Here is a 22494-nt window from a genome sequence, read left to right on the forward strand (position 1 = left end):
CTGTGGTAAAATTCAGAGTAATGTGATAGATATGCTAATTATAGTCCCAGGTTGGTTAGAGACAAAAAGTAAAAAAGGAAGATTAGCATTTAATAACCCATTAATAACAACAAGCTTACTAAATGGCCAAGGAAAATGAACGTGCCATCTCGAAAGGACATGCCTAACATTCATCTGTAACTGCTTTAGGGGAACTACAAAAGCTTGGATGGCCAGAGGGGATTTGAAACCTGCTCTTCCCAAATATACAACTACTGCCCTAACCACTGGACCACATCACTTGGTACTGCTTCTCTACTACATTAGAGGCAAATGTTATTGTGTGTAGGTATGCACGATCGTAAGAAAACATCCACTGTACTAAAAAAATTATTTTTATGACAGTTCTGCTTCGTTTTGAACACGTGGGAACCATATTCACTGGCTAACAAAACTTTGCGGGTATTTGAATCGTTCAGTTTATTTTAAAAAGTTTATAAAGTAGAGATATGTTACTTGAGTTGTGATGATAGTCACCAATGAGTTTCTAGTGTGCTGAATTCCAGTTCCACCAAGAAAATTAACTGTACATTATTACAGTACACTTGAAAACAACTATCAAACTCATTCAATTGAGAGTCATTTATGAATATTTTTTTCTTCTTTTTGGTATCCTACCAGGTGATACGTTTACTGAATAAATTTTACATGTAATTAAAAAGGTTAATGAATTTCATATGTAATTTAAAAAGTCTTATATTCTGAAAACTAAGAAACATATGGAAATAAGCCCTATACCAATTTGGAGCTGTACTGATTTGAAGATGAAGACTGATATCTTAATTGTGGATTTGTGATGATGAGGGATGGATTTGTTTCCTACAACACAATTAAGTCAAAATAGCCACCAAGTTATACAGGTCTTTTTTCCCTCCACAGTACTTCAGGAAAATCATTGCTAATGGAACTAATTGACTTATCCATGTAAGTGATATATTACTTTGAAGAATATAGCATATTCTCTACAATAATCTGAAATTAAATTCTGATTTATTATTATCAGAACGAAGACAACAAAACCACAAGTTTTATCAGAAATTTTCAGAATTTCACAACATATTTAAGTTCAAAAGACAAAAGTATGGCTGTAATTACAAGCTATGTCACAAAATGTGTAGACAAACAACTTATGAACACAACAGTACACAATTGTAGCACATATACACTGCCACAGTGGTGCATAGGGAGAGTGGGCATGCAAGCACTGCAAACATGATTTGATGCATAATGAATTAAGTACCAGACTGGATGTAGATTAGTTCACAGAGTAGTCAAATATGAAGTGGAAGCAGATCTGAGTGTGAATGAAGATTTTACTGTGGCTTTACCTTGACATTTGAATAAAAATACAATAGTAAAATTCCTCTTGCTTTTTACACAAGCAGTGATGTATTGAAATCACTGAGGCTGCGTATCAAGGAATTCTTCAATGGTGATCTGGGGACTGACAAAGAAAAGTAGCACTTTTGGCAAAAGCTGAAGCAATTTGTTTGCCAGATAAGTTGTTACCATAAGTAAACTTTATGTCTCCTACTGTATACCACAATCCTGGGATCAAGGTCAATATCCAGCCTTAAAATAGTGAAAAATAAAATAAAAGTTTGATTTAACACATTCCACACTTTTAAGATAATGGCAGTGTGCTTGACAGTGCCTACCTGCCATCCTTTCTACACATGCCCTAAGAGCAATATAAAGAGAACCCCATACAAATCACAAACCTTATTTTATTGCCACAGGTTGTTACCAAACATAAAAACAACAACAAGAAAGAGAAATGATGAGAGAGAGAGAGAGAGAGAGAGAGAGAGAGAGAGAGAGAGAGAGAGCTTTCAAACTGCTGATACAATGTTGTTATGCAGGGTGAAGAAAAATTTGTGCACTCAGGCTTCGCAGTGCTACTCCTCACATTCCAGCAATAAAAAAATGTCTCTCATAAAATTTCGTCCTGCGAGTACATTCAGCAGAAAAACAACGTTAAAGAGTGGCAATCTGGCAACACTGTAACCACATGTATGGTAACTACCTCTGAAGGCACAATTTAGTCTTGTTGTACAGTTGGTGCAGTGGGTAGAGTTTTGAGTTAGCATGCAGGACGTCAATGGTTCGATCCTGGGTTGAGACGTATGTTTTTTATTTTCTAGATGTAGTCCACGTGGTACGGTATCTGGCATCTTAATCATCAACAGCGATTGCAGTGGTCCTCTACAAAACATTTGCAATTACACACAACAATTGTAGAAATGGAAGATTGGGCAGCTTTGAAAGAAGCCCTTTCCATGTCATGGGTGTGAATTTATTCCAACCACTTCATCTACTAGATGCAAAACCTGTTTCCTTTATGCCCTCCTCCTATGGTCCCATAGATTAGTACCAACTATTATTCTTGCCTCGTTCAGGTCCATTACATTTCATTAGGGCCTTTCGTTACCAGTAGGACTAGCAATTTGCTTTGTGAATAATGTCCAAACTCGGTTACTATTTGTATGTGTTATCGCCATGGTCCCATTAATTATGCCTTCAGCATTGAGTCTGGTAACCACATGCTGTTTAGTACGTATCTCAATGCATTATTATTATTATTATTATTATTATTATTATTATTATTATTATTATTATTATTATTATAATTCTATTGATGGGATTGAGGAAACATCATGTCTATTACCATTAGAGAAACACTGTAATTCAAAACCAAACATTTCACAATTAGCAGTGTCACGATGAATCATGCAGAACAACATCCGCTAGAGGGATAAAGTGTGTTAGCTGGAACAGCACACAGGACTGATAGCATTTTTAATCTGTATGCACTGTCCACCAGACATGGACTAGTTGTGAGTGGAGTAACGTGCCAATGACAGACTCCAATGTATCTACATACACATATTGAATTTTATCATTGTAAACCTCTAAACCAGTGTGGAGTGTGGCAGACGTATGGCATACACAAACAAAGAACATGTGGATATGCTTCTGGTCCTTGATGCATCTGATAAACGGGCTGGTGTTGCCACTTGTGAATATGCTGCTAGATATCCTCATCAATGGCATCCAGATAAATATGGTTTGTCATCTAGAGCTGTGTCTTCAGGAGTCAGATTCTTTCCTTCCACCATCATGTGACAGAGGTCGTCCACGTACTCCAGCTACTGAGGAAGCTATTCTGTGAGTCATACACCAAGAACCTCAGTGAAGTACAAGTTGTATAGCAAGGCAGCTGCATGTCATGCAATGCACGGTCTTTAACATGCTGCATAAACATGAGCTGCACCCCTCTCATTAAGCTTTCTTATAACACCTGCATCCTGCAGATTTCCATCAGCGGAATGCAATTCTGTGAATGGCTCAACAACAGCAAGCCAACGATGACTTCTAGAACAATGTAATATGGTTGGATGAAGCAGCATTCATTCATGAGGGTGTCTTCAATATGCACAATACTCACCATTGGTGTGAGGTTAACCCACACATCACCTGCGACCATGGATATCAAGTTCACTTTAGTATCAATGTCTGGGCCAGAATATTGGGCAATAGGTGATTGGACCCTTACATATTGTCTGACCGGTTGACTGCACAAAGGTATCAAACATTCCTCTCAAACTATCTGCCTGATGCATTGGAAGATGTTCCATTGCATGTTCAGTGGAGGATATGGTTCCAACATGATGGTGCACCTGCACATTTTGGAATTAATGTGTGACAGTATTTGGACAGAACATTTTGAGAGAAATGGCTCAGACGTGGAGGTCCAGTTGTGTGGCCACCACCTTCACCGGATCTATATCCCCCCGATTTCTTCCTGTGGGGACACCTGCAGGAGCATGTGTACTCTACTCCGCCGATCAATGTGGAAGAATTGGTAGCGGGTGTTCATGCTGCTCTTGTTACTGTGGACAGCTTTGCTGTGAAGGGTCCAGAGCTGTATGATCTGGTGGGTTGCGAAATCTTTGGACATGTAGGGAGGTCACTTTTAGCATCTGTTGGTCTGAGGACAATGCATTCTGTTGTGAAGGTCATGCGGTCGTTAAAATTGACATTATTATTGTCACTGGTTGCTAATGTGAGAAATCTGTGTACTGTGCTATCATCTTTACCATCTCGACATGGATATTGTTTTTGTAGTTATTCTGTCCTATGATAGGTCATTTGTTTCAACTGTCTATTTCTTATTTGTCTAACCACATATTTGTTATGTTCAGCATTACAAAATGGTGTAAATTTAGGATACATGTGATCAAAGAAATGGTGTATATTACAGCGTGAAATGTCAAAAAAATGCCCCAACCCAGGATCAGACCCTTGACTTCCTACATACTAACCCAAAACTCCACCCACTGCACCAACTCTACAGCACAACTAAAATGTGTTGTCAGAGGTAGTTACCATACATGTGGTTACAGTGTTGCCAGACTGCCACTCTTTAATGTGCTTTTTCTGCTGGATGTACTTTCTGGACGAAATGTTGTGAGATACTTTTTCTTTATCGCAGGCATGTGAGGAGTTGCGCTGTGAAGCCCGAGTGCACGAATTTCGCTTCACGCTGTACATCACTAACAAATGACTAAGTCAGAACAATACACTTATCATGTATTTACACACAGAAAGATTATCACTGATTAATATCAACCATATATGTCTATGGAACAGGTTTGAATCCAAATTACATACCTTCTGTATTTCTTCTAAATGAGCAGCTCTTGCTGTGAGCACCTGCCTAACTTCTTGCACATCTGACATGAGCTTCTCAAACTCTTGTTTAATATTTTCTGTATCTTCCTGGATCTTAGCTGCCCCGTTTTGCTCGGTATTCAAAATCACCTTTTCTTTTAGTTCAAGGACATACCTAAAACAATATTTAAAATATTTAAGTTTTTAAACAGACTCACAGTTACTGCCTTGTCTTTATTCACCTCCTCATGGAGTTGTCCCCATTCTGCCATGCCAATAACCCCCCCCCCCATCTTCCGTCTCTTTTGTTATGCAACTTACCATTGCTTTCTTGGTTTCTCCATACTTCCTGTTACTCCAAATTATTCATATCAAACTTTCAATCATACCAAGTAACCAGAAAAAAAGTGTGTGTGTATGTGTGTGTGTTTTTCCATTAACATAGCAGTTTACACATAGTTGTTTCAGAGGGCAATTTTTATAATTTTACCTCTTAATTTCGGCATCATTATTATATTTTCAAAATGGAAAACATATTGCAGGACAAATCTCATACTTAGCAGGATGACCTATCATTGTGGATCACTTAAACGCAGTGACAGTCAGATTTATGGTGGTACCTAAGTGAACATAATTTTTTGTCATTTGCAACACATCATTTTATTTAGGTGTCAGTCTTTACACTGTACTGATGCCAACCATCTATTTCTTTATGTTTTGTATCAGTCTCTTGATCTCTTCCTACTAGGGACACAGACATCCCAAATTAGCTGGTCTTGGAAGAGCCAACGCACATTCCCGTCAGTCTATAGCTACTCCTGCTGAAGGTGTTCCCCATATACATATATTTCCTTGTCTGTTGTAATACATCTTGATTTTGTAGTACATTTGGCCACTTAACATCAATTTAGTGTTATGATTAAAAAATAGATTTTCCAAAGAAAACTTATAGCCTTCTAGTCAGTTTTTGAGCCAGAAATGTAAATATTTTATAGTAGGACTCTTTTTAAAATTACAGCTTCCATCTGAAATGTCAACAGCAAGTTTCTTTCATCTTTTTTTATGAATATTTTTTCTGTCTTTTGTCTAACTTGATATAGTTTTTTGTTTATTTTTATCCTTTGTCACACCTCCAGCCTGTATGGCCTTAGTATAAGCAATAGCCTCAGCAGTCTGTTATGGTTTTAAAGCAATGACATCATTTTCATATTCATCCTACTTCAGTCTTCCACTCTTAAGCATAAATAAATTTGTTAACATCGATCATTATAAACAACAGTATCATTGAGGGTGAGTGCACCCCACTGGAAGTTAGTGAGAAATAGGTGTAAAGTGAATCCATGAGAAACTATTCGTTTTATTGTGAACTACAACATAGTCACAGAGTTCAACAAGTGGCAATTCTAAACAAAACTGCTGTACATCTCATTCTTTAGAAAGAAGTTTGCATTGAGGTAAGGTTCATAAAATGTATTTCAAACACTTTCAATGGTATCTACTGTCTTCTCTCTTAATAGTTTCTTTGATTATTTCTTACTTTTGAATATACTGACTACAATCTAACTTTCTAATTTTGGCCTGCTACATACCTGAGCTTATTATGGCCCTGCTCAAGTGATTGTCTAATGCCTTTGACTGTCTGAAGCTTGTTGTTGACTTCATTGAGTGTGCTGGGTATTTCTTGACACTCATTAAGACGATCTCGTGTTCGATCCAACCAGTCTTGGCATTCCTGATATAATGTATTATGCTGCTGATGCTCCTAAAAGAAACAAATCAATATAAAATAACTGGATTTTCCACTGGACGTCGACATATATGAATATTAATGGAAAATGAATAATGTTGATTACGCACAATGCTCCACAGAATCAGGGATTTTTAGCTGGAGCTGAGAAGTGTTTAACCTGCACACAACACAGCTACCAGTACATGGGAAGTCTAGTTAAACAGAATCAGATGATGTATTTCTTAACATGTCTTCGAAGTAGATACTCGGCTGGTATTATTATAATTTGGCTGCTGACTAGACTTCAAACATATTTGTGCTCATAAGTTAACAAAGAACATTCTTTGTTGTAGAGACAGCTGAGAATAGCTGGCAAAGTTCAATTAATAATCAGTTTATAATAACAAAAAGTGTGAGTTTATACATGAATTCTCATTGACTACACAACAAACGACATTCTTAACATATTTCATGCTGAATGCTGCCAACATTCCTCCATGAAACATGAAAGTAACAGCAGTTATCCCATTATATAAGATCTACTAGAGAGGGTGTGACAAGACACAATCAATAATGAACACATTATTGTTCATAAAGACTTGCAGGCACAGAGAATGTTTCACACTTCTGTTGCAATGCTTGATCAAAACATTAATGGATTTAAAATGGAAAATAGTTGTGGGATGACTATATTTAAGACAGATATACCCACAGTAGTATGAAACAACAAGAAGTTTATGAATAGCCGAAGTATGTCATTGTATAATCATAATACAGTAATTAACTGATTATCATGTTTGCATTTAAACAAATAAATATCCTCTTCTTCCGATACAAAAAAGGGAATAATGAAAACTATACCTGATAATGCAGCTCAAGTCTTCGCATGATTTCTTTTGCCAGTGATAATAAAGCATTATACTTTGTTGTCATCTGGGTAACAGCATTGCTTATTCTTGTGTCTGCACATGTTTCCAACAGCATCTGGGCCTTCATGTTCAGTCGATCCAGTTCCTTTTGCCAATCAAATAGGGTCTGAAGATGGACCTGAAGAAACACATTTTTCAGTGAGAGCAAAGTAAAACACAATACTGACTGAAGTGGTCTGTTTGCCTATATTATACATTAACATTAGGACACAACTCTACTTACCTGGAACTGTTCAAGGACATTTTTCTTTTCTTCAAGGCTATCCTGTAATTTATTAAATGTCTGAACTAACTGTTCAGTCTGTGTCAGCCAGTCAGATGCTTCCTGATACTGGTCCTCATACTCTGTCCACTTGACGATTCCCACTTCAAGGAGGCCTTTAACTTGATTGAGAGACTCCCTAGAGCAAATAACAATACATATTAGACATTCAAGTAATAACACTGTCATGTTTTTTAATTGTATATTTAAGCCTCATGTCACAGAAGTGGTATCACAACAAGTTGTTGGGTTGGGTTGTTTGGGGGAAGAGACCAAACAACGAGGTCATCGGTCTCACTGGCTTAGGGAAGGGTGGGTAAGGAAGTTGGCCATGCCCTTCCAAAGGAACCAACCCGGCATTTGCCTGGAGCTATTTAGGGAAATCATGGAAAACCTAAATCAGAAGGGGCGGATGTGGGATTGAACCGTCGCCCTTCCAAATGCAAGTCCAGTGTGCTAATCACTGCGCCACCTCGCTCAGTCAACAAGTTGTAACAAAGCCTTTTAAAAAGTATTTTCTGTCTGTTATCATCTCTCTCTCTTTTCGTTTTTTTCCTGCCATCCAACACATGTTTAATAGTAGCATGTTTAATAGTAGCTTAATTTATCAGTTCTTTTATAATGTTTAGTGCATGCTTATGACCACCAGACATTAGTTTACTACTTTGTAGATCGCATCTGCAGGTGGGAATTGTTGGTCCTGCTACTAGAGCACATCTAGCTGCCCTACACCATTAGTTCAGTTATTTGTCACTAGTTTTCGGTTGCGGAAAGCATTCCCTTGCAATCAATTTCACATCATGAGTATTCTTGATTGTATATCTGTGATTTAAGATTTACCAACTTTATTTTACTGTGTAGCTAACTGTAGCCTTCTGTTTCAACAAACCAACCACAATGCAGATATGTTTACATTTTGTAAATTCTCTATGTGCCTCTACAATTGGTGAGTTACTGTGTAACATATTCAAAGATATACGGTTGTGTACATAAGTTAGTTTGGTTGTAATTTAGTTTGCCAGTATTTTACTATCCCCACTTTCTTTCTTTTCATACAAATCACTTTCTTTCTTTTTGTACAAATCACAGATCATCTGATGATAACTTGGTAATAATACAATGTCAGTTATGATAGTACGTGTGTGACCTAAGACTGAAATACAAGTGAGACAGTCAGCATAATTCCCTAAGGCAGTATGCACAGTCTATGGAATGTCACTGTTATTTGCAGAAACAAGTTAATGACTTCATATTATATTTTATCAGTGTTAATTCAATCATATTTCCTGGAGACAGCTAAAGATCAAAACTGTCGAGGAGAAAGGGCAGTACATCTGGATCAGGATATGTCTGATTCCAATGGGGCTTTGAATTTAGTACTGAACTATGGACTTTTTCCTTATCTCTTTGGACACCACAGCAAATTGTTGCTTATTAATGCAGGCAGACTTGCTGATTTTTTCCAACCTTGTATACTGTCCACTGTCCACACCTAAAATACAATGCTCAACTCAAATGCAATTTACATCCCAAGGATTTATCAACAGTGCTTCACTCAAAAATAATGTAGAAGCATAAATGTATCTCTTTAAGACAATGAAGTAGCTGTGTTCCCAAACTGAGGGATGCCTACATTCATCTTTCATACATAATAATCTTAATTTATGAAAACTTTTGGTGTTCTTTTACTTTCTCAGTTTACAGTCACCTCTGAGATTCTGCCACTAACATGTTTGTCACTTTACCCATAAAATAGTATCTAATTGCCAATTTCCAAGTCTTATCCCTATGAGTTTTGAAAACTGAAACACACTATAGGAATTCTAAAGACAACTGGCTGACAGAGCTGTTACAGCTCCAGCAGAAGCTAACATACTGAAATGAATAAAATGTGTTGTTTTTTTTGAACAATTTGTGTTACTCCCATTGCTGCTAAAAACGCTATTGCATACCTCCTTGAAACACAGCATACCGATATTCTTATTGGTCTTTAACTATTTCCAGCAAAATAATAAACAAAATTATTTTAAAGAACAACACTATTGAGCAAAGTGACAGCATAGTACTTTACAGATTGTTATTGGTAAATAACCAACTTACACATATGTGTCAAATTCCTCCTGTAGGAGTGCTACTTCTTCCTCAATAACTTCTTTGTCTTCAGAATCAGCTCCTTCACAGGCAGCATTTCCTTGTTCCAGAGCTTTCTCCAATTTCTGTTGGCCTTCCTCCATTTCGCTTTCGAGAATCTATAAATAAAGAGATAGAAGCTATAAAATGAGTATAGATAACTGAATTATTTAACATTATAAAAAAATAACACTAAATGCAAAATTTTAGGCCCTTATTTCCGTCTTTACTTTTTATTAGTAGCTTGATCAAAATCACAGTGATTAAGTAAGAGGCCAACGTTAATTAAGCCTGTAATTACAAGAGGAACTCGATGTCTTTGTCGTAGTCAGCACAGAAAGCTTTAAGGTGAGTGCCAATTTTAGCAACAGAAGATGGTGCCAGGGAATGATATCTCACAATGTTTTACAAATGGTATTGATGGGCTAGTCCAACTTCAGAATAAAAAGTTGAACTAATTGTTGTTTTTTGTGTCTTAGTGTATTTCAACAAATGAACTTCCTCAAGAATCACTCAATGTACTCTCTGGAGCAATAATACTATTCCATGCACTCAAATTTTCTAAATCTTAATAATGTCTTCCAACTTCATGCAGTACAATAATGGGACTCATCTGGAACCTGGACAAAAATCCAAAATTGTTCTCTCTGTCATAGTTGTATGTTATTATAAAGCAGTTCAGAACTTACAAAAATTATTACAAAGGCCTTGTGTAGTTTAGAATCTCTGCTTGTGGACCAGTAAAAGGTAAAGCTCACATTTTCAAACACTAATCTGTCAAGCAATCGAATTATTTTGTCAGAATAGATAGGGGTACAAACATTATGTTTTTCAGAATACAACACCTTTGAAGCAGCAGCATAACCCAGCAAGAATGTTTGTGTTTATGTGATCAATAGAGTGAGCAAATGAGCAGAGTATAACACATTATCTGAAATTACTGACTATCTGTAGCACTCTATAAATAACTGAGTTTCTTTTATTTTTATGTTGAAAACATTTTGACACTGAATCAATGCCACATCTCTAAATAATGATAGTGATCATGCATAAAAGTATTAATGCATGGTAATCGCAAAATGATACATATGATAATGGTTTGGAGAAATTACATGAAAAAGGAACTGATGTTTATAATTTGTTGAATGGACAGGAGCTGAATCATACAATGTAAAGAAAGTTTTTAAAAAACAGTTAAATAAAATATTACAAGAACTATGTAGTGTCACAAAACTTTAGATACTCTTCATTCTCCTGCCAACGGCGTAGTTACGGGTAACATCCAATTTGACTACACATTATATTTGTATGGTAAAGTTGACAGATACAGTACTGTGTTTTAATGGACTAGTATTTGATATATTTCATTTTTCTTTCACAAAGGTTTAGTTCTGGTTGTTGTTTATTTCCTATTTATTTCATGTGAGGCAAACAAGTGCCACGGCCAACTGAGGTCTGTCCATTACATATTGTGGGATAGCTGCTATTATGCCTGTCATGTGGGCCAGAGACGTTGACAGGATGGGATTCATGAAACTGCACAGACACTGCTGATCTATTTCTTAAACAATAGTAACTGTTAACTGTTTTTTCATTGGAAGAAGTTATCATGCAAGGGAACAAGACTTGTTAATTGCCATTGGGCAAAATATAACATTGATTTTACTAAAATATGTACATGTGTATTACATTAGCAGAAATAACTGGACTGTCTTTTTACATAATAGTAATGAAAAAGATACCAGAATTAAATATTTTCTCAGTTAGTTTCCTGCTCCTCTTTTAATTGTCGTTTCTGGAAAAGTTGGAGGAAGAGGGAGAGAGAGAGAGAGAGAGAGAGAGAGAGAGAGAGAGAGAGAGAGTATTATGTTGTCAAAACTATCAGTCGCTATGCCACAGCTTGGTTACTGGAGGAACAAACTTATTGTCTGGTTTAAACCCATCATTGCTAGGTGTTGGTTGTCTTTTATTTGCTTGGTTACCTTCACATGTTGCAAAATGGCTACTCTGCAGCAGAAATCACTTAATGTTCTCGAATTTGCAAAGTGTAATTCTCTGATTAGAATGCAAAGACATTTCACGTTGAGATGCCAAATGGACCTTCTGAATGGATGGAACATTTGCAGATGGTACTGACAGTTTGTAGACATATTTCTGATGAAAATGTCACATGAATTCAAACAACTTTCCAACATAGTCATACAAAATCAATTCTTCATGTCAGATGGCATGTCTGTTAGACAGTTATCAAATTTTATAGTTTTCAGTGGTGTTTCGTGCTGTTTGTGGCAAAATAATGATTTAATAAACTTTTGGAAACATTTGCTCACTGTGTGTTTTAGAGTTTTCTGTGCATTGAAGTTGTTTAGTAAATTTCGTGCTTTAGTTTTCAGCTGATGTTTCTTACTGTTTCTAGTGAAATATTTTTATTTAATTTTCATTTAGTGTTTTAACTTTGTTGAGTGTTCCAACGGCCGCTTGAATTTTTGATTTTAGCTAATAATTTTGTGAAGTTTTGTTGGTATTGGTATTAGCTGTGGTGTAGTCGTATTAATACAAGTAGTTGCTTTCTTAGTCGACAGAGAATTTCAAGACTGCTATTGTTAGTTCTATAAATAGTTCTATTAGTGGAACTGAAATTAGGTAACATAGATGTATAGTTTTTGCAGTAACTGTAAAATTTTACCATGAGTGAGAAGTGTGGGCTCTGTCGTAGGTTCGTGAGTAGTGGGTTACAGTGTGAGATTTGTTCAAAGTATTTCCATTGGACTGAATGCAATGGGGAAGCCAGTGGGCATTCTAGTGAGATCCTCTCCCGGGAATACAAAATCTGTAGTAGAAGTAAGTTGATAAAGGAGCAGGAGTATAAAATCTGTGCCCTTCAGGTGCAGTTACAAAGTGCAAAGGAGAAACTAGATAGGTTGAGGAGGGTGAATGGTGGTGGGGAATGGGTACTCGCAGTTGGCAAGAAGGCAGCTAAGAGGAGGAGGTATTCACAGTTATCCTTTGCTTATATGCAATAGATTTGACCTACTGTCAGAGTTGAGTGCAGAGGAGCCTCTTGTGGCTGTAGATGTAGGGAACATGCAGCAGTCCTCAGCAGTTAGGAGTCCTAAGTCAGTTGCAAAGTCTAACAGAAAGAAGGAGGTTCTGCTGCTACGTATTTCGCACGGTAGAGGTGTGGGCCAGCAGTTGCTGGAAGTGTTGGGGAATGAGTATCAGGTCACCAGCATTGTGAAGACTAGTGCAGGGTTGGCTCACGTGACTGACAGCGTAGGGGAGTTATGTAGGAATATTACGAAGGAGGTTCAGATAGTAAAAGTGGACAGAACAGGGAACAGTCTTGATAGGGACGGAGAATATGATGTAGGTGGTGACCTGGTAAAGATAGCTACTCAAAATGGTGGCACTAATGTGCATTTTGTGCAACTGTTTCAGCATCATGATCGGCCTCATCTTAATGCGGCTGTTAGATGCGTTAATATGGGGCTGGAGGGAGCACTGACGGCAGACGGCATGGGTCACATTTCAGTGGTGCCTGTTGGGTCTATCAGTAGATCGTGTTTCACAAGGCATTGCCTGCACCTCAGTAGGTATGGGAAGGGGAAGCTGGCAAAGTTTAAAGGTGACAGTGTAGTAGGTAGTGGTGGCATCACTCATGGAAAAATTTCTGTAGTAGTTTGTGTTAGAGCTGCAGCTTTTTTAGATTTAAGTCAGATGATAGGTATACCTGCTTAAAGGAAGTCTCTCTAACTAAGGGTTCACTGTTGGAGGATGTAATGTTTCCAAGTAGAGACGGAATCAGCATATTTCGTCAAAATATAAGAGGTATTAGAGATAAAGTTAGTGAACTGCTTATAGATGTTGACTCCGAAATTATTGTTATATCAGAGACCCACTTAAATAACTCGACAATTCAGAGGCTTCCTTTACTAGGATACAAATTAGCTGGCTGTTTCTCAAGGAGTTCTTTGCATGTACATAAAAAACAATATTCCATTTGAGTCCATGTACGTATGCCAGCACTGCACTGAGCAGATTTTTGAATGTTATACAGGAGCAGTTGAATTTAGTGGAACTAAACTTCTAATTGTTGTTGGTTATAGGTCCCCTAACTCTGATTTCAGAGCATTTCTGCTCAAGCTAGAGACAGTTCTTGAATCACTTTGTAGGAAGTACCAGAAATTAGTTATGTTTGGTGACTTCAATATAAATTTTGTATATGATGGTGCAAGAAAAGGGATGTTGGTAGATCTCCTACATTCATATGATCTGATGCAGACGGTGTTTTTTCCAACTAGGGTGCAGGGGAACAGTAGCACAGCCATAGACAATATTTTTCTTCATTCCTCATTACTAGATGGACATTCTGTCAGTAAAAAGGTGAATGGCCTTTCAGACCACGATGTACAAATTTTAACACTAAAAGGCTTTTGTACTCAAACAAATGTCACATATAATTACAAACTATGTAGGAAAATTAATCCAACAGCAACAGAGAGTTTTTTAAACCTTGTCAAGGAACAAGAGTGACAGGATGTTTATAGTGCCGATGACATAGATGATAAATATAATGCCGTCCTTAACACATTTCTGATGCCCTTTGAGAGTTGCTTCCTATTAGAACGTTCTAAATGGGGTACTAGGACTGAGTAGTGGGATAAGGACAGCATGTAGAACACAGTGGGAATTATATCAAAATGTTAGAAGTAGTCACAATCAAGCTACAGTAGCCCATTACAAACAGTATTGTCAGGCACTTAAAAATGTTATTTGGAAGGCAAAGAGTATGTGGTATGCAAATAGAACAGCTAACTCACAGGATAAAATTAACCATATGGTCAGTTGTGAAGAAAGTGTCTGGTCAGCAGCACAAGGTCAACGATGTAAAGTCAGTTTGTAGTAAAAATATTTCTGTTATTGATAAATCAGATATATGTAAAATATTTAACAATCATTTTCTGAGCATTGCTGGTGAATTAAATAAAAATTTAGCTTCTGCAAGGAATCATATAACTTCCTTGGCAAATACCTTTCCGAGATTGATGTCTGAAATGCTACTCTGTGATACAGACAAGGGGGAGTCAATAATTAAATCACTGAAGACTAAGGGCTCTCATGGATAAGGGGGAGATTGAGTCAATAATTAAATCACTGAATACTAAGGGCTCTCATGGATATGATGGAGTGCCTAGCAGAATATTAAAGTACTGTGCTGCACATGTTAGCCCTGGTATTTAGCCATATTCGTAATTTTTCCTTTAGGAATGGTCAGTTACCTGAATGATTAAAGTATTCAGTAGTAAAGCTGCTTTATAAAAAGGGAGAAAGGGAAAATGCAGATAATTTTAGACCTATTTCTGTGCTATCAGTGTTTGCTAAAGTTATTGAAAAGGCTGCGTATGTAAGGATAATTGATCATTTTATGTCACACGGTTTGCTATCAAATGTACAGTGCGGCTTTATAAGTTGTTTAACAACTGAAAATGCTATATTCTCTTTTCTCTGTGAGGTGCTGGATGGGTTAAACAAAAGGTTTCAAACAATAGGCATATTTTTTGATTTAACTAAGGCATTTGATTTTGTTGATCACAAAACATTGCTCGCGAGGTTGGACCATTACAGAATACAGGGAGTAGCTCACAATCGGTTCACCTCTTACTTTAGCAACAGGCAGCAAAAGGTCATTATTCACCGAGTTGAGAATGGCTGTGATGTGGGGTCTGAGTGGGGTAAGGTGAAGTGGAGGGTGCCCCAGGGATCAGTGTTGGGCCAATACCGTGCCTCATTTACATAAATGATATGCCCTCTAGAATTATGGGTAACTCTAAAATATCTCTGTTTGCTGATGATACTAGCTTGGTAGTAAAAGATGTTGTGTGCAACATTGGCTTGGTTTCAAATAGTGCAGTTCATGACCTAAGTTCATGGCTTGTAGAAAATAAACTAATGCTAAATCACAGTAAGACTCAGTTTTTACAGTTTCTAACACACCATTCAACGAAACCTGATGTTTTAATTTCACAGAATGGGCATATGATTAGTGAAACGGAAAAGCTCAAATTTCTAGGTGTTCATATAAATAGTAAACTGTTGTGGAAAGCCCACATTCAGGATCTTGTTCAAAGACATAATGCTGTCATTTTTACTATTCGAAAGGTATCTGAAGAGAGTGTTTGTTCAACACCAAAATTAGTCTACTTTGCTTATTTTCATTCGCTTATGTCTTATGGTATTATATTTTGGGATAACTCTTCTCATTCCAAAAGGATATTTTTGGCTCAGAAATGGACGATTCGGGCAACAAGTGATGTAGGTTCACGAACCTCTTGTCGACCCCATTCATGAGTCTGGGTATTTTGACATTGGCCTCTCATAATATTTCTTGTTAACAGTATTAGCTTATTCCCAAAAATAAGCAGCTTTCACTCAGTTGATACTCAGCAGCAATCAAACCTGCCTTTGGATCGGACTTCCTTAACTCTTGTGCAGAAAGGTGTGCAGTATACTGATGCATCAATTTTCAATAAGCAACCACTCAAATTCAAAAATCTTAGCAGTAAACCACACGCTTTCAAATTGAAACTGAAGAGTTTCCACATGGGTCACTCCTATTCTGTTGAAGAGATCCTTGAAAAATTAAGCTGATTCTTGTTGTATTGTTGATTGCGTTTACTTAAACTTATGGACTGATTTTTTCAGGTTCATAAATATTTTATTTTTATCTGTTATTACTTTTATGTTGTAATTTCATGTACTGACACGTTCCATGACCTTGGAGATTTGCTCCGCAATTTGGTCCTACGGAACTTGATGTGTAAAGAAAACAAAATGGATGGGAGTTACAATTGCCTACAACAATAATTTGGTATGTTCCAAGACTTCGGCTGGTTATGAAGCCGTCCAAATTACACCTGTTACAAGTTCTACAGCGCGACAACAAATGCAAATATGTGGCATTTTCTTATAAGTATATAATTGACAGTTATAACACTTTTGCATTAATGAGCCATTCTTCTTTGATAGAAACATGGTTAAAGGCAGCAGTATCTTGCTATGTTATGAAACTGATTGTTTCCAGAGCTGAACGATGACAACTTTATTTTTCAACAAGATGGGGTACCCCTCCTGGTGTTGCGAAGTGCATGAAAATCTGAATGACACTCTACCAAGCCACTGGATTGGTCATCAAACAGCTGGTGACTTAGCACTTCTCAGCTGACCTCCATGTCACTGGATTTGATGTCCTGTGAATTATTCCTATGAGGTTTCATTAAGGGCAACATTTATGCACCAACACTATCACAGAACATAGAAGTGTTGAAGAAGCAGATTTGTACTGCCATAGCATCAGTGACGATGAACACACTTATGTGAGTATGGGAGAAATTTGAGTGTATCTATATGATATTGTCCGTCACTTATGGAGGATATACTGAACATCTTTAATCTAAACTTGACAGATTTGTAAATATGTGTTCGAAGTTTTCTAGCCGTTTGTCATACAATTTAATAAATATATTCATCCAGATGAACAAAAATAGCACTTCCATATTTATAGTGCGGTCTTTCAATGGCAAGGAGCATTCCGTTATTTTTGGCCTCCACATATCGTCACTGGTGTATGTATACTGTACACACAGTACCTAGCACTGGTGTTGACTGCTTAGATCTTGTAGTAGCTCTTCTTTGGCTGCTGTTATGCCTTCTATTTTAACAGATATAACAGTTAACTGTGGCCCTGAAAATCAGCTTAAATGAAACCCCTCAAGGACTCAAGTGTGTGCTTTCTATTTGAGAAACAGCGAAGTTACTCATAAGTTGATGATAGTATGGTCAGGAGTTTAGTTACAACACTGGTCAACTCCAAAATACCTCAGAGTGATGCTGGACAGCTCTATTACTTTCAAGAGACAATGCATGAAGCAAGTTGAAAGTTTGCACCACGAACAATCTCTTAAGAAAATTGGCAGGGGCACAGTGACGCAATCAACATGAAACCACCCAAACCTCTGCACATGCATTAGCCTATTCTTCAGCAGAGTATGCTTGTCCTGGTATAATTCATCACATGCCAAAAAGGTAGAGATGTAGCTCTCAACAACACCTGCAGAATTATAATAGTTTGTTTGAAATCTACTCCTGTCGAATGGATTTACCAACTTGCAGCAATAGCAACACTTCTCATTCAGAGAGAAATTGTGGTGAATAGGGAATGCAAGAAAGTGGAACAAGAACAAACCCATCCCCTGTACAGGCATAAACCAAATTTGCAATGACTGAAGTCAAGGAAGAGTTTCTTTAGAACATCAAAGATACTTAGCTACCACTGCTGAAAATGCCAGGGTGCAATTTTGGAGGTAAAGATATCCCTTCTGTCTGATTTGAAAAGAGTTTCTGAAACTCTGCCTCCAGGACATGAGGAGGAACAGATAACCTGGAAATCTTTGAATGGGCTGAGATCAGGATTGGGAAGATCAAGGTTTACTCTGGAAAGATGGGGCTACAGTATAGAAAACAATATTAAGTGTGATTGTGGAGAAGTCCAGATTGTCCAGGACATGCTTCAATGTTGACGTGTCCAGCTTCTTGTATTGCAGAAGACCTCCATCAAGTGACAGAAAATGGACTGGAAGTGGCCAAATTTCGGTCAAAGACTGTATGGCATATTAACTGTGCACCTATGTATGTTTCTGACACGAGATACATAAATCTGTTCGAAATACATATGATCTTTGGGAACACCCTATACTCTGGGGGTTTCCCATATTTCTTGGCTATGAATAATGACATTATCAACATATCTTTTAAACATATACAGGTAGCACATTAACAAATTTACATTACCTTCAGCTGTGATATCTTTCCACTAAGTGACTCCTTGTCACCGGTAGGCTCTGAGCACTTGCTGAGTTTCTCTCTAGCAGCCCTTATCCACTGCATGAAGTCATTTCCTGCATCAATGAATGCCTGGTGTTGCTCAACAGTTTCTTTCTGACGAGCATATAGTTCTTTCGCTTGTTTTGTGAGAGTCTCATATTTGCTTGATATTTCCGATGCTGGTTGAGCCTGCTGTAGATCTTCTGCTTTCAATGTAACTGATTGTATCATAGGTTCAAATGACACAATATCTTGGACTATACTGTTTGTCTTTCTTAGTGTAGCTTTGCGTTCACCAAGACTTAAAGAGCTGAGGCCTGGAGCCTGGCCCTTTTTGGCTTTTGACACCTGAAAATCATGAACATTTTACTCACAGTCCAACAAACAAGACTGTATCAATATTTCATGTTTCACAGTTGTTTTACTTACCTTCTGTTCACATACTTGCAGTAGTTTAGCTTCACGATCACTAATCCATTGTTGAAGTTGTGAATATGATGAACTGTAATCTGCCCACTGTAACAGATTTGTCTCGAGATGCACTTTAGCTGTGGACGTTTTGCGCACAAGACGATCCCACTCTGCTTGCAGATCACGAAGTTGTGCATTGATAGTATCTCGGCCATCAGATCGTGTATTGCGAAGTACTTTTTCTCCACAGTTTACTGTGGCATGAACAAGAGCCTGGCCTTCTTCCTGGCGATGCAGTAGTTCCTATTGAAGCAAAACAGCAAAAATACAATTAAGATTAACTTGATTCTACTTTCTCAGAAGCAACTTGCAAAGTTGTTACTATGCTTTACAATAATTAGCTCTGTATATGTATTCTTAAATTATTCTAAATTAGTATGTTGGTTGGATGACAGAGATTGTAATGTCGTGAAACACCTTCATACAAAATAACAAAAAACAGTGTATAAGGTTATGGCCATTGTTATACAATACAATATTTGGTAAAATTTCAAAAGATGCTGTGCTGTGTGATGTGAAACTCAAAATTTATATACAAGGTTTGTCTTCAGGACGGTGAAATAAAAGACACTGGCAGAAAGCAAGAGAACATCAATGGTAAAGGTGAATAAAACATACCTGCTTGGGAATTTATTTACGTACCAACAAGACAAGAGAATGTGTGTAGATTATGTGATATCACACATAAAATGAAAGGGAGAAGAAAAAGAATGGACAGACATAGACAAATCATTCAGAATAAACGCAAAGCAACAAATAAGCAATTGGTGGACATTAAAAAATTAAATACAAAAGTATCATATCTAAGCACAAAGAGAAACGACATACGAGAGAATGGGAAAAATGGGAAATAACACATAAGATACATAACCAAATCATTTGACTGTTGCAGAAGTCCATGAATTTTTGGTGCAAAGGCAGAAAAATTGCAAAGTCTTGCAATAAAACTGATCAACCAAAATAAAAGGAAAAGTGTTGGAGGAGAGAGGATGACAAAGAGAATGTTCTATGCAATACAGAACAGGGAGGAAACTGTGCAGAAATCAGGAGGATGATAAGAAGCATGTGTTTGTCAGAAATACTTCCTGCGTATATACAAGTGGTAAAGCATTGAGAATTCTAAACAATCGGTGCAGTGTGTTACAGTTTTTTAATTCACAATCTACAATACACAATATTTGTGATGAGTAAAAGAAGCAAATGCCTGATGCCAATTGCAATGATTAAACCATCAACAGTTATATAGATGAAGAAGGCCAAACTGTGGTTACATATATTTTCTCTTCCTTCATTCTTGAATGAATATTTTTACCTGTATCTTCTCCAAGCGAGCCTGTATTACTTCACGGGTTGTGGTATCGGAAGATCCACTATTGTCACGAATTATCTGTTTAGCATTTTCAATCCAAGCTTTTGCCTTCTCTAAATTGTCAACATACTGTTGATGTTGTGCAAAATTTGTTTCCACCTTCTTGAGAACATCTTTAGCAAGATTCACTTGTACCTATAAATGAAGTTATTTATTTATCAAACCAATTTATTATTTAAGTAAGTTAAAAATATCAGAATTGACAAATGGTTTTCATATAGTGTAGGTAATGACAATTTAATGTAAAATAAATAATTTAACCTAATAATAAAGAGAGGTGAAAATTCACTTAATATGATGATGAAGTACAGTCTCCACACACTCATGCACAGTGGTAAACTACACTGTCATCAATATTACAAAAACTTAAATATTTATGCTACAAGATGGAGTACAGTAAATTTTACCTAACAAATATATCTGAAGAGTCACTTTGAATAATGATATATTCTTTATTGTTTTGATGTAGTAGTTTACTATGCAATGATTTCCAAGTTTTGCCTGAGGGTCTTTTGAACATACATACCATGTCGTCTCAAGTTTTGTCTGTTAACATATAAACTGAGAGATTGACCTTGTCTATGAATTTTTCATTACCTAATCAATTCTTTGTCACTAAATTAATATATATATATATATATATAATGGAAGGAAACATTCCACGTGGGAAAAATTATATATAAAAACAAAGATGAGGTGACTTACCGAGCAAAAGCGCTGGCAGGTCGATAGACACACAAACAAACACAAACACACACACAAAATTCAAGCTTTCGCAACAAACTGTTGCCTCATCAGGAAAGAGGTAAGGAGTGGGGAAGACGAAAGGAAGTGGGTTTTAAAGGAGAGGGTAAGGAGTCATTCCAATCCCGGGAGCGGAAAGACTTACCTTAGGGGGAAAAAAGGACAGGTATACACTCGCACACACGCACATATCCATCCACACATACAGACACAAGCAGACATATTATGTGTGTGTGTGGATGTGTGTGTATGTGTGGATGGATATGTGCGTGTGTGCGAGTGTATACCTGTCCTTTTTTCCCCCTAAGGTAAGTCTTTCCGCTCCCGGGATTGGAATGACTCCTTACCCTCTCCTTTAAAACCCACTTCCTTTCGTCTTCCCCACTCCTTACCTCTTTCCTGATGAGGCAACAGTTTGTTGCGAAAGCTTGAATTTTGTGTGTGTGTTTGTGTGTCTATCGACCTGCCAGCGCTTTTGTTCGGTAAGTCACCTCATCTTTGTTTTTTTATATATATATATATATATATATATATATATATATATATATATATATATATATATATATATATATATATATATATATATATATATATATATATATATATATATATATATCTAAAAAGAAAGATGATGAAACTTACCAAACAAAAGCGCTGGCAGGTCGATAGACACACAAATAAAACACAAACATACACACAAAATTCTAGCTTTCGCAACCAATGGTTGCCTCGTCAGGAAAGAGGGAAGGAGAAGGAAAGACAAAAGGATATGGGTTTTAAGGGAGAGGGTAAGGAGTCATTCCAATCCCGGGAGCGGAAAGACTTACCTTAGGGGGAAAAAAGGACAGGTATACACTCGCACACACACACATATCCATCCACACATACACACACATCCACACACACACATATATATATATAAACACGTATTATATGCAGTTTATATAACGAGTTTCTCACCAGTAAATGCTTAAAATATGATGACAAATAGATTGAGGAAGTGGACAGTGTTAAATTCTTGGGGTTACAGCTTGATAATAAATTCAACTCAAAGGAGCATATAACAGAACTGCTGTAGTGCCTAAACAAATCCCTATTTGCAATGTAAATGTTGTCAGACAAAGGTGGTATAAAAATAAAAACGCAAGTATTCTAGGTTTACTTTTATTCCATAATGTCATAGAAGTTATTTTTTGAAGTAACTCATCAAGCCAACCTCAAGTTTTCAGGGTCCAAAAGCACAAAATGAGAATTGAAGGGGTTGGTG

General features: G+C 37.0%; 1 protein-coding gene across 2 annotated transcripts in view; it reads right to left on the reverse strand.

The window, feature by feature from the left end:
* LOC124802693 (muscle-specific protein 300 kDa) overlaps positions 1-22494 on the reverse strand; it is a 601574-nt gene that overhangs the window by 235630 nt on the left and 343450 nt on the right. For both annotated transcript variants that reach the window (XM_047263634.1, XM_047263633.1), the window contains 8 exons: positions 20427-20618; positions 19073-19357; positions 18611-18991; positions 9734-9882; positions 7595-7772; positions 7304-7489; positions 6303-6475; positions 4714-4888 (listed from right to left, as the gene is read on the reverse strand). In XM_047263634.1, coding sequence (XP_047119590.1) covers positions 4714-4888; positions 6303-6475; positions 7304-7489; positions 7595-7772; positions 9734-9882; positions 18611-18991; positions 19073-19357; positions 20427-20618 — 1719 coding nt within the window. The remainder of the gene's footprint in view (positions 1-4713; positions 4889-6302; positions 6476-7303; positions 7490-7594; positions 7773-9733; positions 9883-18610; positions 18992-19072; positions 19358-20426; positions 20619-22494) is intronic.

The sequence above is a fragment of the Schistocerca piceifrons genome, chromosome 6 (assembly GCF_021461385.2).
Source record: "Schistocerca piceifrons isolate TAMUIC-IGC-003096 chromosome 6, iqSchPice1.1, whole genome shotgun sequence".
Classification (NCBI taxonomy): Eukaryota; Metazoa; Arthropoda; class Insecta; order Orthoptera; family Acrididae; genus Schistocerca; species Schistocerca piceifrons.